This window comes from Paramisgurnus dabryanus, chromosome 9 (assembly GCF_030506205.2).
Source record: "Paramisgurnus dabryanus chromosome 9, PD_genome_1.1, whole genome shotgun sequence".
NCBI classification, from domain to species: domain Eukaryota; kingdom Metazoa; phylum Chordata; class Actinopteri; order Cypriniformes; family Cobitidae; genus Paramisgurnus; species Paramisgurnus dabryanus.
The window spans coordinates 11,486,127-11,504,697 of NC_133345.1; the positions used below are offsets into that span (position 1 = coordinate 11,486,127).

Genomic DNA, 18,571 nt, shown 5'->3' on the forward strand with positions numbered 1-18,571 from the left:
TCTTAGGAGACAGTAAGCAAATATTGTATTCAGACATGCCTTGGTACCTTCTTGCCTTCAATTGCTACTCCGAAGGCAGCATTTCGAGATTTTGGATACGTCCACTGTTTGTCCATTCTCGTTTGGTTAACCTGATGTGTGTGATATTAAATTATCCTGTTTGTTTCTTAAATTTTTACCATTAAAGGGGACACACAATACTTTTTTAGGATGTCAAATAAATCTTTGATGTCCCCAGAATACATATGTGAAGTTCTAGCTCAAAATTAGCCTGGTCCAACCTGTCTCTTGTACATTCATTTAATTTGTACAGAGAGTCTGGCCACGCTCCATTGCAAAGCGTTACTTCCGTTAAGGAGGGTCCTCTGTTGAAGTTTAAAACTATTGGATCTGCCCAGAGTCACTCAGGATCTGCCATAGGCGATCGCTAACGCGTGGTCGTGACGTATATCATGCGCCGAAACCGTCCGGAAACAACAAGTCCGAATAATCAGACAAACAACACTTAGCAAACCTGGTTCTTGCTCTGGCTTTAACTTCTGTATATTCGTCAGTTTTGCAACAACGGACCGAATAGCTTTTCTCACGTCTTTCTCCGCTGCCATTATTGAACTACAACTCAAACTGACGCACGACCTCAACGTCATCGTTCTTAGCCACCCCCCTCTGTTCGCTGATTGGACCTGCAGATTTTTGCACGAGAAAACGAAACTCTACAGAGCAATCCCAGACGTAGTAGTGAAGCGAAATGAAAATTAAGCGAAAGCACGTAGGAGGGCGGAGCCAGGCTAGCTCAAAATACCATCTAGATAATTTTTATAGCATGTTAAAATTGACACTTTGTAGATGTGAGCAAAAATGTGACATTTTTGAGTGTGTCCTTTTAAATGCAAATAAGATGATCTCTGCACTAAATAGCATTGCTGTGGTTGGATAGTGCAGATTAAGGAGCACTATTAGCACCTTCTGACATCACAAGTGGAGCCAAATTTCAATGACCTATTTTTCACATGCTTGAAGAGAATGGTTTACCAAAACTAAGTTACTGGGTTGATCTTATTCACATTTTCTAGGTGGATAGAAGCACTGGGGACCCAATTATAGCACTTAACCTCTTGAAAAGCACCCCCATTCTGGCCCGAAACCATGAAAATACCTACTTTCACTAAAAGGGCTGTTTTCACTATACCATTTATAGTATAAGCATAACTGTGGTATCAGTAGATGGAAAATGAAGCTCAAAGTGTCTTCTATGTTTCGAAATTATTTTAAGATAAAAATTTAAAAAGTTAGAGAGGCTGAAGTACATTGTAATAAAACATTTTTTGCATAACATCTTTTTTAACACTAAAAATCTTAATGATAAATATATGTGTGAAACCTAGAAATGCAATGAGGCCAAAGCCACAAGTCTAAAGAAGTTATATTTCACGTTTGAAGTCAATAGACCCAAAAATGAGGTTCTTGCAAGAGTTTTTGTAAGACTAGTGCCTTTTCTAAGTGCCAGTCAGCCACAAAATAAAAGTCTTTTGTTTACATGCATACACGTTCGTTCTTTTTATTGTTTATCCTTATATAAGCGTATAAAATGCTGTATCCACACCAGGAAATAAAGCTTCACACAAAGATCGTTGAATTCGTGTTCTAATTGGCTACACGTTCTGTCTATCAATATTTTCCATGAAGTCATTGGAGGAACGCGCGAGTCAGATGATGTCACGATATTTGACAGCGCTGTTTGGATATTATGTATTATACTCCCGCCTACTTGTACAATCAAGTTTGAGCGCTGGTTTTGAACGCGAGTGTGATCTCATATACAAGTGTTACAATGTAAATAGTCCTCAGATTGTATATTATAATCTATTACAAGACGTGCATCTGAAATCTGATGTAAACAATAATGGAAAAATATATCCATATTTCACGGATTATACGCATTTGTGGACAAAAATGGTCATTGGATGTACTTTGTTGGAGAGTTTTTATGGGTTATTCACACATCTGAAACAGACTGGATTCGATTCGCGTTCCTTATACCAGCACAAAGGTAAGGAGTCAGTTTATATTATGCATGTTGTTATCTGGACTTCTGTAATAAAATACAATATTTATGATGCTAGAGCAATTTAATCTCAAAACGGACACCATACACTGATGCTAAACCCTTAGACCTTTTAAACGATGTATAGTAGTGTTATTATTATTGTTGTTGTTTGTACACAGTAGGCTATATATATATATATATATATATATATATATATATTGTTAGCAGCATTAAAAAAAACTGACGTCTTTCCGTCCGCGAGCTAGTGCGCGTCGAGAGGTTAAACAATGAAAAGGTCAGATTTTCATAATATGTCCCCTTTAAAGTAAATTTAGGGGAGAACCGGGGTGAAAGTAACAAAGTGATTTTCTCAGATCCTTGATAACATTTGCATTCCAAACTATGATAACATCTTTAGCACGCAACCCTTGACAGAGCTTACGATTTATTTCTCTGAGAGGATTCATGACACATTTAGAATACGGGCCCAGGTCTTTTTGCACCAAGAGGGCTCTTTGATAAATTGATATTGATACAAGGTGGCCTAGACTACCAACAATGTTGCAATGTTTGCTTTAAATAATATTAGACCCCTTTGAACATGGTGGGAGAAATGCATCTCTAGGTCCAGCAACTAAAAAGGCCTGCAGCCTGTAGCTCCAGTGGGAGTAATCCTATCAGTGGAGTATGGTATGGAAGAACATTGGACCATGCCTGTGTGTTCTTCATTATTAAGAGCAAAACCCATACAGGAGAAACGTTACCACAACATCTTTCCTAACTGTGATACTCTACAAAGTGAAAAACATTATGCAATCCAGCTCATGTCCTGCCCTGTAATGCCATTGGCTACATTCTCAATCACTCATCCATAATAATTTGTCTATAAAATACATATGCTGTATCGTGTCAGCTGCATTTGGTAGCCATAACTGAGTTGATTTATTAGGATAATGCTTGTCTTTCTTTTCACACTGATTTTCCATCAGTTTAATGCAAAGGCAGAAAACAGTCTTTGCCAAATAATGGGCGATCCTAAGTACCCACTGCTATCCAAGGATGGAGACATAACTATTGGAGGACTTTTTGCAATCCACAGAGATGAAAAATTACCTTCATTTGAGTTTACACAAAAACCTCATCTTATATCATGCTCCAGGTTTGTTACATTGTTATAAAGGTGTGTGTGTGTATGTATGTATATATATATATATATATATATATATATATATATATATATATATATATTAATTAACAAAATTTTAATGGTAATATATAATATTTATACATTAATTTTGTAAAAGTAAACTGTCATGACAAATGACAAATGGAATAATATACATGTCTGTTTGAAATCTTTTTGAAAAATGTTTGTATTTTAAATATTTTTAATCTCCCCTACTGGATTTATGTCCTCACAGTGTGAATCTTAGAGATTTCCGAATGGCTCAAATCATGACCTTTGCAATTGATGAGATTAACAGAAGTGAAACTTTGCTTCCCAATGTTTCTATTGGCTACAAAATCTTTGACACCTGTGGATCAAGACTGTCATCTATGAGTGCAACTATGGCAGTGATGAACGGTCAGGAGTTTGCAGCAGGAGACAGATGCAATAGACAGTCTCATATACATGCTATCATAGGAGATACAGAGTCTTCCACTACAGTCATTTTGTCCAGAACCACAGGACCTTTTAAAATTCCAGTGGTAAGAGACAATAACAGTAAATGTTTAACACAATTCCAACACTAATAACTGTTTTAATGTTTCCTGTGTTTCTTTTCCCAGATAAGTCCCTTAGCCACATGCGAATGTCTTAGTAATAGGAATGAATTCCCCTCTTTTTTTCGGACTATTGCTAGCGATTATCACCAGAGCAGAGCACTTGCACGCTTAGTCAAACACTTTGGCTGGACTTGGGTTGGAGCTGTGAACAGTGACAATGATTATGGAAACAATGGAATGGCAAAATTTTTGCAGACAGCACAGGAGGAGGGGATTTGTGTCGAGTACTCTGTGAAATTTTACAGAACTGAGTCTGAAAAAATAAAGAAAGTTGTAAACATCATAAAACAAAGCACTGCAAGAGTCATTGTTGCCTTTATTTCATTTCTGGATATGGGATTTCTAATAGAGCAGTTAAATAATCAAAATATTACAGGCTTCCAAATGATTGGTGCAGAAGCTTGGATAACTGCTAAAAATTATATCACTCCAAATACTTTTCATGTGCTGGGAGGAGCACTGGGGTTTGCAGTGAGAAAAATCAATGTTGAAGGGTTTGGAGATTATGTTATAAAATCATTCTGGGAAACAGCTTTTCCATGCTCACACAACAATGGAAATTCTTCTCCAGCGGAATTAAATTGCAGAAGATATCAGGATCTATTTGTGTTAAACAATTACAATGAAGATGTGCCTGAACAAAGATATTCAAGCAATGTCTATAAAGCAGTGTATGCTGTGGCTCATGCACTACACAGTCTGCTGAAGTGCAAAGAAAAAGAAGGGTGCGAAAAAGATGGAGAGATCAGTAATGAGACAGGTAAACTTCAGACCAGATCAAAGATCCAAAGAAAATTGGTTAGTTGCTCTTACTGTGTTTTCCTTTTACTGTTCAGGATGCAGTTTCTTAGCAAAGGTGTTCATAAATGAAACAAATTTTTTGTCTCTAACTACAGTGATCACAACTTTCTTTCCAGATTCAAATAACTGCCAGCAGTGTCCAGGGGAATACTGGTCTAATACTGAGAACACTGAATGTGTGTTAAAGGCTGTAGAGTTTCTGTCATTCACAGAAGTTATGGGTATAGTGTTAGTCTTTTTCTCTCTGTTTGGAGTAGGAATAACTGTACTGGTGGCCATCCTGTTTTACAGTAAGAAGGACACTCCCATAGTAAAAGCCAACAACTCAGAGCTGAGCTTCCTGTTGCTCTTCTCATTGACTTTGTGTTTTCTCTGTTCACTTACTTTCATTGGTCGCCCCACTGAGTGGTCCTGTATGTTGCGTCACACAGTGTTTGGGATCACTTTTGTCCTCTGTATCTCCTGTGTTCTGGGGAAAACAATAGTGGTGTTAATGGCATTCAAGGCCACACTTCCAGGAAGTAATGTCATGAAATGGTTTGGGCCTGTACAACAGAGACTCAGTGTTTTTGCCTTTACACTTATACAAGTTCTTATCTGTGTGCTTTGGCTAACAATATCTCCTCCCTTCCCATATAAAAATATAAAATATTATAAGGAGAAGATCATTCTTGAATGCAGTCTGGGCTCTACTGTTGGTTTCTGGGCTGTGTTGGGTTATATTGGCCTACTGGCTCTCTTGTGTTTCATTCTGGCTTTTCTGGCTCGGACGCTTCCTGATAACTTCAATGAAGCTAAATTCATCACATTCAGTATGCTCATATTCTGTGCTGTATGGATCACATTTATCCCATCATATGTCAGCTCTCCTGGAAAATTTACTGTAGCTGTGGAGATATTTGCCATTTTAGCTTCAAGCTTTGGTTTACTATTCTGCATATTTGCACCTAAATGTTATATCATTTTGTTTAGGCCTACACTAAATACAAAGCGAAATGTAATGGCGAGAACATAAACTAACTAACTTAAATAATTGAAATAATAAATAAACATGTCTATATTAACATTGCAGTGGTATTATTGTTACTTAGAGAAAATTACAGATTTGACAGATTTATTAAATTTACAAGAACATTTAAATGTAAACTAATATACACCTATCACCTATTATTTGATTATTCAATTTCTGGACCTAAATATTATATGATGACGTGCATAATTGTTGGACCGGACCTACGGTGGTGAAAATGTAAAGGGGGCTTTCTTTACAAACAATCTTAAAGTTTTATAAAAACTATAAAGGATCCATAAACTGGACCATGTTAGGTTAGATTAGGTTAAACTTTATTTGTCCCAAAAGGAAAATTTGTCTTGGGCAAAGTGCTACAGTACAATGTTGGGCACAAGTGCCACAAGCACCTGAAAAGATGCTGCACGTTACATAGGTCTACTTCAGTCCAGGGGGTATCTTTGGTATCAGGCAATGACTGTAATATGCTATGACATTCCTCAAGTCATTTTGTGTTTCAAATCTCAAATTAAACTCATTTAGCTCATTTGCTTTTTGTAGGTTGTATAATGTTTTAATATGTTTCTCAGCAGGATTCATGGTAGTGACCATTTTCATTGTTTCCCAAAGTTTTCTTGTGTTAGAAGTATAAAAAATGTGTTCCATAGCTTGCCTGTGCTGTTTCTTTGCTTTTTCAAATTCTATTTTAATTCTTTCTGTGCCACTAAAAGTCCTACCTTATCCCTGTTCCTAAATGCCAGCTTTTTATTATTTATGCACTCTTTAATGTCCTTGTGTGTATGGCTTGTTATTAGGATAGACAACCACATCCTTTTCTTCCACCACATTATCTACACAAGAGTTAATATAATCATTATTGTGTCAGTGGCCTTGTTAAGCTCTTATTGATAAAATATGGACAAAAAAAACAGCTGTTAAGTATTTCCATAGAATCTTTTGTCCATATATTAAACCTCTTTTACTCTGGTTTATATGTCTTAAAACAGACTTACAAGAAGGGATCAGATGTAGAACATTATGGTCCAAATTGGACAGAGCGGGCTTTGACTTTGCTACATATGCATTTCTTACACTGCCATAACATTTGTCCAAGATTTTTGTTTCCCTGGTGTAACAGAGCACATATTGTTCAAAGCCCGCTAATTGGGGGCAGTTGTAGCCTAGTGGTTAGAGTGCCGGGCTTGTAACCCGAGCGTTGCCGGTTCGAGGCTCACGACCGGCGGGTTGCAACTGTGGTGCCCTTGAGCAAGGCACCTTAACCCTAATTGCTCCCCGGGCGCTGCAGGGATAGCTGCCCACTGCTCCGGGTGTTTGTGTGTTCACGACTTGCAGTGCGTGTGTTCACTATTCACTGGATGGGTTAAATGCAGAGGTCACATTCCAAGTATGGGTTACCATACATTGGCAAATACTCACTTCACTTCACTTCACTACAGTTTCCAGCTTGCAAATGATTAAAATTACCAAGAAAGAGTCATGTGCGCACTCAGCAATACACACGGCAGCTTTACCTGCGTTACCGCTAGTTGGAATGTACACTACACATATGATGACACAACCAAACTCTCTCGGCAAATAGTGAGGCCTGAGTGACACACAGAGCAGTTGAATATCAGGGGTGCAACTGTCACATATGTACATTCAAACTCCTCCTCCACTTTTTTTACCAGACTCAATGGAGCGATCTGCGCATACCAACATAAATCCATCAAGTTCCAGTAACGAGTCCGGAGCCAGTTCTCTGTAAACACCATAAGATTAGACTCACGATATTCAAAGCAGGTCTTTGTAATAGCACAGAGCTCGTTCACTCTGAATGACTGTGGTGGAGTCATCTAATAAACTCACGACTGTGATGGAGTCAGTTATAACATTTAAAATAAATTGTTGAAAGGGTTACCTGATATCATGGGCTTCATTTTGGCCGCCAATGAGCTCACATTGCTCAGGATCACAAAGGGCAGCAGTGGTTTGCTAGCCCGTCAGCAGAGATGCCATTGCGTAACATGAAATAAACATTTCCCAATGATCAGAGCCAAAAGCAGTAGTAGTAGACAGTAAGCCGTTGTTCAAGTCGCGAAGCCGATGTTAGTATTAGTCGCACAAGCCTTGTATCGTACTTAGCCGTATTAACTTTACAGTCCAGACTCAAACATCAAAGTTTCTATGCTAAAAACAATCACAAGAAAAGCTTTCACCCAAACAGTAGCACAAGCCTGTGTCGCTACAGAGCTGCGCCACCGGAAGCTGTCATACTGTACCAGCAGCATGTCAATCAAAGGGCTCATTTTACTTCTGCTTAGGACCTATGCCATAGCCTCCACGCCTTAGGCTACGTGTTGGATTTTATTCGTATTTCTGCATTGTTGTTCGCACTGACATGCAATTACACATGCAGACCGCTAGTAGGCAGTACCCAAGGGTGTAACCCACAATAGCAGAGAAAAGGCTGAAGAAAAAGCAGCTTGCCCACTAAACACACAAATAAAGAAGAAGCTTGTGTATCTTATTTGAAAAGACCAGCAGTGAGGAAAAAAGACAGCAACTATTATTGCAATTTGAGTTAAACATCACATTTCAAATTGACCCATCTTTGTTTTTACTGCCGTAAGTGGAATTCGACCCTTCATGGACTACGTCTGGATATGCAAGTAACATGGAGCAAAGAGCCTGAATCTGATAATAAAAGCTGTGGGGACATTTATTCTACATCTCCTTCACAATCACATTCTTATGTCACCCCTACACACATACAATTCAGTCAAGTTGCTTTTCTGAGCTTTATGAATTGTAATTGATTTAAAGTTTTTGTCTGTATTTTTTTTTACCTTTTAATTTAATATTATACATCCATGCACCACTTTTATTATATTTATTAAAGCTACTTTATTTATGCCTTACTAAACTGCTTGTTTTTCATGTCTGTCTGCTTCTCTAACGTCCAATCAACTCTGAATGACTGTGGTGGAGTCATCTAATAAACTCACGACTGTGATGGAGTCAGTTATAACATTTAAAATAAATTGTTGAAAGGGTTACCTGATATCATGGGCTTCGAATTCGTGGTGAAAGGAAGTAGTTCTGAATTTTTAAGACACTCCGTTGTTGTTCTTGACAAATCTACACACTTAAAAAAACTGTCATAAAACTGTTGTATAAACGCAATATCACTCTAGTAGTCTTGTGATATGGCTCTATATCAACATGGCTGATATAAAGCTATATCCCACTTCTACTCTATTTATAGATTAAATTAGTTAAATTGTCTCAATATCCAACATCTACAATGTTTTTGCTTGTGTGCTTTTAATTTTCTCAGGTCATGATGGTGGTAGCAGTGTTGAGTTGCTATGAAACCCTAAGGTTCTTTAATCCATGTTTGGATTATTAAAGTGTAAGAGAAATTACACTTATATTTTTTTTGCTTTAGAAATTACCCTTTGTAAAATGAAAAACTAATTGCAAGGTGACACGCATACATCACGCTTTCCTCTATGAGGTCACTAGCTACGTATCATTCACTCATATGTACTATAAAAGTATAGCCATTATAGAATTGGTTCAATCACATTTTGGTGTCTGCTGGTGAGCTCAGTCTTTGGGATGCTTCATCTTCTTCTTCTATACACACTCCCACTTGTCCATCAACTGAATGCAAAGGCAGACAACCCCATTTGTCGAATAATGGGAGACCCTAAATATCCACTGCTGTCCAGGGATGGAGACGTAACTATTGGTGCAATTTTTCCAGTCCACAGTGAAGAAACCTTACCTTCATTTAAGTTTACCGAAAAACCTGAGCTTCTGTCATGCTCCAGGTTTGCTATTTTAGAATTATAAGAAAAATGCAGATAATGTGTTTAAAGAATATATTACTAACCTACTCGTTTCCTGTTTTTGCAGTGTGAGTTATAGAGATTTCAGACTTGCTCAAGCGATGATTTATACAATTGATGAGATTAACAGAAATAAGAGTTTGCTTCCAAATATTTCTATAGGATACAAAATATATGATAGTTGTGCTTCAAGACTGTCTGCTATGAGTGCAACTATGGCAGTGATGAATGGTCAGGAGTTTGCAGCTGGTGACAGATGCAATGGACAGCCTCCTATACATGCTATTATAGGGGAAACCGAGTCTGCCACCACAGTGATTTTGTCCAAAACCACAGGACCTTTTAAAATTCCAGTGGTAAGAAACAAGGACAGTAAACGTTTGACACAATTACCAGCCTGATAACTGCTTAATTGTTTTTTTTTTGTGATTTTCTTTACAGATAAGTCCCTCCTCTGGCTGTGAGTGTCTCAGTAATAGAAAAGATTTCCCTTCATTCTTCAGGACCATTTCTAGTGATTATCATCAGGGCAGAGCACTTGCACTGTTGGTCAAGCACTTTGGCTGGACTTGGGTTGGAGCTGTCAACAGTGACAATGACTATGGAAACAATGGAATAGATATTTTTCTGAATTCGGCCAAGAAAAAGGGGATTTGTGTAGAGTACACTGTGAAATTCTACAGAACAGAGGCTGAAAAACTCCAGAAAGTGGTACAAGTAATAAAACAAGGTACAGCAAAGGTGATTGTTGCATTTGTTTCAATGTTCGAGATGGGACTACTAATAGATCAACTGAGTATTCAGAACATTACAGGCCTCCAAATGATTGGTGTGGTCGGATGGATAAGTTCTAAGACTTTGATCACTCCAAACAGTTTTCAAGTGATGGGAGGGTCACTGGGGTTTGCGTTGAGAAAAATCCATATTGAAGGGTTTTTAGATTATGTTATAAAAGGATTCTGGGAAACGGCTCTTCCTTGCTCACAAAGAAATGATGTTTCATCTAAAGTTACATTAAATTGCAGCAGCTATCAAGATCTGCTTATGCTAAGAGAGTACAATGAAGATGTGCCTGAACATAGATATGCAAGCAATGTCTACAAAGCAGTGTATGCTGTGGCTTATGCACTACACAGTCTGCTGAAGTGCAAAGAACAAGAAGGTTGTGAAAAAACCCTCACAATACGACCACAGCAGGTAAACGAAAATGTGGAAGATCCTTAAGCATCTGTATTATAGGTTTGCTTAATTTTAAATTGCTGTTTTTTTATAATATTTTGAATCTTTCTTTTCACCAGATGGTTGAGGCTCTAAAAAAGGTCAATTTTACAGTAAAGTTTGGAGATCGTGTGTGGTTTGACAGCACTGGTGCTGCAATTGCCCAGTATGAAGTCGTGAACTGGCAGCAAGCCTCAGATGGGTCATTTCAGTTTAAGGCAGTGGGTTACTATGATGCCTCACTGCCCCCTGACCAGCGCTTTGTACTTAACACTGAAAACATAATCTGGGCTGGAGGACATCATGAGGTAAATAACATTTTATTTGTTCTACAGGTTTTTTTTAAACTAGACCCAGTTAGAAGTTTTGCATCTGTTCTTTTCATGTTGTCTTGTAAATTAGCATTTTTTTATCCGACTCTTAATGGATTCTGCCAACAAACCAGTATTTTTAAATGGCCTTAGGCCATAAAATGGCCATTAAACAGTTTTGAAGCAAAAGTATTTGGCAAACGTATAATATTTCCATTTTTGACAAGGTGGCGTTTGCATCTGAGCTTCAGTATGTAAAATTATAAATTATTACACATGCCAACAAACTCAGGCTGATGGTGTTCTTCTGCAGGGCCTGTATCTGTATCTCGCTACCATTTTCTAACTGAGCATTCACAGCATTTTTTGGGCACTGTGACTCTCAAAATATATAATACAGGGTCAGTATTCCAAAGTGCAATGAGTTCCAATCACACTTCCGGTAACCCATTTTGGATCCAAGCTTGTGCTATTAGCAATGTATACAGCTCAATTTAGCTGTTTTTTAAGCTAATGTTTAGCTAAATAAGTAATTGCCTGTAATGTATAGAGGTATTGATAAACAGGCACAATTGAAAGCAGACACAAAGCTGTAATTTGATAACGCTGAGAAGTGTTATGAAAGTGTTTTCCTTTCCAAATACATTTGTTATGAAAAGTAATATAAATAAGGACCTTGATGTAGATAGGTCACATTGTGTGTTTAAAAAAAGGTTAGAAAAATGCTTAGTTTATATGACCAACTTAAAGTCGCCATAAAACGAAAATAGCAATTGTCTTATTTTTCCTGTGATGACGTATATTCGAGTGAAACGTTTTTTGAAATGGAAAATGTAGGCCTGGAATTGAATACATCTGTGCACAGTGTTTTCTTTTTTAATCGCAAATAAAGTGAATTAGATGTTGAATTTATCAAATAAACAAACGTTTTAAAGTGGACATATAATGAAAATCTGACATTTTCTATGTTTAAATGCTATAATTGGTTCCCTAGTGCTTTTATCAACCTAGAAAATGTGAAAAAAGTAACTTAGTTTTGGTAAACCATTCGGTAACACTTTACAATTAGGGTGCACTAATAATCATGAATTCATGCTTAACTAATGCACAAATAATACTGAATTAATGTATTACTTATGATTATCTAAGCTATTCATTAGCTATTCATTAATGATTGCCTCATCAGCAACTAATGAAGAGTCTGTCTGATTAATATATTAGTTCAGTATTAATTATTATTAATTAAATATGTAATTGTGGATTAATTACATCATCACTTCTTTTATGAACTAATAGTGTAAATTAATTTGTTAATTACCACAATGATCCAAAGCCTTATAATACAGGTAAACTAATATGCATTAATACATTATTAATTACAGCATTAGTAGTGTGTTAATTAATACTATTACTAAATAATGAGTTAATAATGATGTGCCTTATTTTTCACATCACCATCTTATTCATCATGTTTAATGGCGGGTTGCGAAACAACTTTATAGGTGCATACTGCCACCTACTGTATCGGAAGCCCCGCATAGTTTATAAGCGCCCTTATGCCGTGCACCCGATACAGTAGGGGGCGGTATGCACCTATGAAGTTGTTTCGCAACCCGCCATTAAACATTAGATGAATAAGACGATGAAGTGAATGCACGTGTTGCTCTGGATCGTGTAAAAAATTGATAGAGGTAAAAAAAAATACTGTTTTGTTTTTCACAAAAAACGATCGTTTCGTGTCTTAGGACATAGATGTGTCGTCCCGAGCCGCAGGATTTAATTTGGATTTGTCTGTGCATGTTTTTTTGTCTATCAGAGTTTGTTACCATTCACTTGTATGACTGACAGACTGAAACGGTTGGACTTAAAAATGTACATTTGTGTTATGTATTAGCACGGATGCCAGATTAATACAGATAACTGTGAGTTATCTGAACGTGTTGTCTAATTTTGATCAGTCTTCTTTTTGTATTATTTCATTTTATATAATTTTTATGTTTTAATGTTGTGTTTAAATGTAGTATGTTATGGAAATGTGTTTTTGGCAATCCATATCACACTCATTGAGAATTTAACTCATTTACTCACTTCAGTGCACATATCAAAAAAGTTTATAACATGGAACATAACATTGTTTCATGCAGTTTTTGTCAAAGCTAATTATTACAGTAGCCCTATTTCAACAACAACAGCCATCTTAATAATTGGCAAACATTAGGCTAGCTTCTAATAAGACAAAATATGTTTTTAGATTTCGCAAGAGCAGTGAAATCAGGTGTATGTTTGTCAGTACGATACGCATACAGTGGTGCAAATGCTGGGCTGTGAGCGACGGGCGATTAACTGTTACTCGTTTAAATTGCATTATTGTGTGAGAACGATGCTTTGAATTTTGGAAAAACGGCAGTTTCATTTATTAAGACATGTAACGTAAATGTCATTGTGGATAACCAAGTCATAATTGAGCAGACATATCAGACAACAATTGTCGGAAAAGGCAGTGTTTTAAAGCTGGAAATACAACAAATAAAGTTAAAACAGCTATAGAGTCCGGTCTCTTAACTCACCACAGTCAGCTATCGCGTCTTGAGACGCGGGCGCGAGCGGGGGAGGCGATTGCGTTGAACTTGTGGACCAAAGCGCGAATATAAACACGTGACAAAGCTGCTCGCACCAGTCACGTGACTCGCGCTCTGCAGCTCATGCTGTATGAAACAGACGCATGCACATCAACTCGTAATTGTAGGGCCCGTTGTCTAACTTACTAAATTTATTCTAGAGATGTCTTTTTTACAGACTACATAAAGGGCCGGATCAAATTACCTTGGGGGCCGGGTCTGACCCGCGGGCCGCCAATTGAATAGCCCGGGTATAAACACTTGACTAATTTAGGTCTTCTTTTGGCGGACCACTAGTGGTCCGCAGACCACACTTTGAGAATTACTGGTTTAAAAGGATGACGTGATTTTCGGAAATACAGTCAGTCAGGTACAAAATGTACAGCGCCTTCAAAAGTTCAATGGGTTATCATCTCATATTTAAACATCAAATGTCAAGAGATACCAGAGAGCCATACGAGCATTTACATTACATCTTGATTGAAAACAAGTAAGGGGACGACAAGACACAGCTAATCGCTAAAATGTTAGCAAAAGACTTAATGTTATGAAGCTTGTGCTTTGACTGGACGTGTTTAGAAGTGCGCTGTTTATGATGCACATCCACAAAGGGAGTTAAACTTTCTGTACATAACTTAGTTAAAAACTTAGTTGAAGTCTTGCATTTTATGCAGATAGATGCACGTTGTCATTTATGTTGTATAAAAGTGCTTCATATAGAAAGTGGTTCAGTTTGTGTTTAATAACCCTTTATTTTCACTTCATCACGCAGCTATTCCTGTAAGAGGTTTCTGTTTAAAACATTTAATTCATTAATAATCTAGTATGTGTTCATTGTTCTGTCATAGTTTCTTCAAAATTAAGTTTTATTTGAGTGTTATTAATAAAAATATTTTCATTTTCACCATGACGTATATGCCTGGCCCCTTTGATTGCCCCGCCCTCAGTTAATCGAGTACTCGTTCTTCAGACCTATGGATTAATCAAAATGAAAAAAATGACATAAATGCACATCCCTATTTCTAGTAGTGGAGGAGATTTTGTGTTTTAAATTAAAGAATATGAGGGCACATGATTTTTTTCATAACAATGAAGCTCAAGTTATTTGTAAAAATAACAATAATATTCCAAAAAAAATAAAATTTTCATTTTAATTTCATTTTGACTTAAAGATTGCAATGCTGAATTGATATAAAATCTGGGAGTCAAGTTTTTTAATCTGTCAAAACAAACATAGTAACAGGCACAATAATATATGCAACATTTTTAAGGGGCAGTGAATCGGGCATTTTTATTGTTTTATACTGTTGTCCAACGTGATCCTTTTTGGCCTGCTACACAGGAGGGGGTAGCTGAAAAGCAAGGGTTTTTCTCCCAGCAGGACCCTAGTCCATATGATCAGGGTTACGTGCATATGCCTTCGTTTCCTAACTATATGGTTTCTCCAGGGTTTGACCCTGGGGTGCTTTGTTACAGGAAAATACTGTAGTGACAAGGGTTGGGGAGCTGTAGTGAAAGGTCACTCAGCCAGAGGGCTATGTGTAAATTGCCTAGAGATGTTTACAGTGTTTCAGGCACCACAGAAACTTTCCCCCAGCCCTCAGAGCGCAACATGTTCTGGTCAGAACGGTCAATACCTTGGTGGTCTTGTATATAAATCACCAAGGACATCTGAGACCTTGTTCCTATACAGACTGGCACAACAGGTTCTCCTTGGGGACCCAAAGGAAGCTATTATTGCTCAGAGCGATATATATTACAGGAGCCCAGAATGTGGGAGCAGACATTCTGTCGAGGCAGAGGCCCATAGAATGAAGACTCCACCCTAAGGTGGAGCAGATATAGGTGAAATACGATCAAGAGTTTCGATGGGAAGGGATATCTATCCTACTGATAGCCTCGTTTTGGCCAGCCAGAGTATGGTTCTTGCACCTCCTAGCCCTAGAGGGAGGGACCTTCCTCTCAGAAGGGACCTTCTAACACAGGCCGGGGGGGAATCTCCCTCCACCAAAAAACTTTATATCCTAAAGTGGAGACCCTGTTAAGTTCCCAGCCAGTGGCTTCAGTTCTGTACTTTCCTCAAGACCAATTTACATCAGGTTCTGCGCCTTCTATAATTAGGGTATATACCTATAGCTATAGCTGCTTTTCACTCCCCTCTCCCTAAGGCTTTTTTTGGAGGGCACCCCTTATTTGTTTGTTTCCTTCTTGGCACTCTGGGCATGAGGCCTACTACTCAGGTTAGAATTCTGGCTTGGGATCTAACCATTGTTTTAGAGGGAATTTCCATAGCTCCCTTCAAGCCTATTGAGTCTGATACATAAAAGAATCTGTATCTGAAGTTGGAATTTCCATAGCTCCCTTCAAGCCTATTGAGTCTGATACATATAAGCATCTGTATCTGAAGTTGGCTTTTTTACTGGCTATTACCTCTCTGAGGAGGGTTGGCGACCTAGAAGCATTATCAGCTTCTTCTTCCTTTCTGGAATTTGCTCCAAGAAGAATCTAAGCTATTATTCACCCCAGACTCCTGTACATACCTTCAGTGGCTATATCCTAAATATTACTGGCATTTCATCATCTCCCCGATAAGTCGGCAGAATTTGGAAGATTACATTTACTGTGCCCTTAAAGGGCATTGGGGGAATTTATTAAAAGATCTTCTGACCAATAATTGGTATGTTTTGGATCCTCTAGTAGGGGTCACAAACAAACTATCAGTAAATGGATCGTATAGGCTATCTCATTAGCTCATGAGGTGCCAGAATGCCTTCACCTCTGCTTATTAGGGTGAATTCTACAAGGAGTATTGCTTCCTCTCAGGCTCTTCTGGCTGGAGCCTTGATACAGGCAGTGTTGGGCAAGTTACTGAAAATTAGTAATTAGTTACAGTTACTAGTTACTTCTTTTGAAAGTATTTGAATTACTCTACCAGTTACTGTATATCAAAAGTAATTAGTTACTAGGGAAAGTAACTTTTTAGTTACTTTTATCTTTGCTTTTTAAATGTAAATATGTAAGCTGATCTGATACTGCGAACGCTTGACAAAAATAATTACCAATCATGAGACCAGATGGACTTATGACTCACATACAATTTTTAAACAAAGGTATGCTGTCCCATTTTTGTTTTTTATGTTCATTCTAAACGCACTGCCGGCCATGATGAAGTTCACACAACACAGTCCTGCGAGTTATATGAGAAATGTCTTGCCTGCAATTGTTAATTTTTGACAAAATAGAATAACACGAGTAACAAACTCATTTAAATTTCAGTAATTGTAACTGCGTAAAAAATACTTTCTTACATGCTCGTTACCGCTAAAAGTAATGGAATTACAGTAACGCGTTAATTTTTCACCTTACATTGTGCATGCACATTATTTTGCATTTCACAGATACAATAGACTGTTCCTAAAATGATTGATATATTTATTTTATTACTTGGGATATGTATAAATATCTAAATTAACACAAATAATATGTTTCTTTATGTATGTTTCTCATGTAGAAGCCAATGTCTGTATGCAGTGAGAGTTGTCCTCCAGGCACCAGAAAGGCTGCACAGAAAGGAAGACCTGTCTGCTGTTATGACTGTATTACATGTGCAGATGGAGAAATCAATAATGAGACAGGTAAACTTCAGACCCTCTCAAAGATCCAAAGAAAACTGGCTAGTTGCTCTTTTTGGGTTCTCCTAATTCTTTTTAGGATTCAGTTTCTTATTAAAGAGGTTCAGAAATTGAATATAGTTTCTATATATATATTTATAGTGATCACAATCTTTTTTCCAGATTCAAATAACTGTCAGCAGTGTCCAGGGGAATACTGGTCTAATACTGAGAACACTGAATGTGTGTTAAAGGCTGTAGAGTTTCTGTCATTCACAGACGTTATGGGTATAGTGTTAGTCTTTTTCTCTCTGTTTGGAGTAGGAATAACTGTACTGGTGGCCATCCTGTTTTACAGTAAGAAGGACACTCCCATAGTAAAAGCCAACAACTCAGAGCTGAGCTTCCTGTTGCTCTTCTCATTGATTCTGTGTTTTCTTTGTTCTCTAACTTTTATTGGTCGCCCCACAGAGTGGTCCTGTATGTTGCGTCACTCAGCGTTTGGGATCACTTTTGTCCTCTGTATCTCCTGTGTTCTGGGGAAAACAATAGTGGTGTTAATGGCATTCAAAGCCACATTTCCAGGAAGTAATGTCATGAAATGGTTTGGGCCTGCACAACAGCGACTCAATGTTTTTGCCTTTACACTTATACAAGTTCTTATCTGTGTGCTTTGGCTAACAATATCTCCCCCCTTTCCATATAAAAATATGAAATATTATAAGGAGAAAATCCTTCTTGAATGCAGTCTGGGTTCTACTGTTGGTTTCTCTGCTGTGTTGGGTTATATTGGTCTTCTGGCTCTCCTGTGCTTCATTCTGGCTTTTCTGGCTCGGACGCTACCTGATAGCTTCAATGAAGCTAAATTCATCACATTCAGTATGCTCATATTCTGTGCTGTATGGATCACATTTATCCCAGCTTACGTCAGTTCACCTGGAAAATTTACTGTAGCTGTGGAGATATTTGCTATTTTAGCATCAAGCTTTAGTTTACTTTTCTGTATATTTGTACCTAAATGTTACATAATCCTGTTTAAGCCTGAACAAAATACAAAGCAACATTTGATGGGAAAAACACAAACTAAGTGATCTAAACAAACAATGAGATCTAAGTGAACAGGATGCAAATTAACATTGTGGATAGTGCATAAGTAAATTAATTAAGAATAAAATATACAGGTTTGTTTTAATTCACAAAAACATAGAATTACACAAAAACAGTCAAAACATATACCAAAATGTAATGCACATGTAGTAGCTGCTACAAGGTTTTGATGAAAGTGTTTGCTTAATTAATCAATGTAAATGT

At 37.5% G+C, this 18,571-nt stretch overlaps 1 protein-coding gene across 1 annotated transcript; it reads left to right on the forward strand.

Moving 5' to 3' along the window:
* Positions 1 to 9,284: 9,284 nt before the first annotated feature.
* On the forward strand, positions 9,285 to 18,351 carry LOC135769437 (extracellular calcium-sensing receptor-like). The gene is made up of 6 exons (XM_065278749.2): positions 9,285 to 9,484; positions 9,570 to 9,858; positions 9,944 to 10,699; positions 10,801 to 11,028; positions 17,161 to 17,284; positions 17,444 to 18,351. Exons 1-6 carry the CDS (start codon positions 9,351 to 9,353, stop codon positions 18,349 to 18,351), a joined length of 2,439 nt encoding a protein of 812 aa, XP_065134821.2. The 5' UTR covers positions 9,285 to 9,350.
* The last annotated feature ends 220 nt before the right edge of the window (positions 18,352 to 18,571 follow it).

Excerpts from the sequence above, each read along its gene's own strand:
- LOC135769437 (XM_065278749.2), top strand. The coding sequence starts at position 9,351 with ATGGGAGACCCTAAATATCCACTGCTGTCCAGGGATGGAGACGTAACT. Across the intron at positions 9,485-9,569 it reads GAGCTTCTGTCATGCTCCAG|TGTGAGTTATAGAGATTTCA; the intron begins GTTTGCTATTTT and ends CTGTTTTTGCAG. Across the intron at positions 9,859-9,943 it reads GACCTTTTAAAATTCCAGTG|ATAAGTCCCTCCTCTGGCTG; the intron begins GTAAGAAACAAG and ends TTTTCTTTACAG.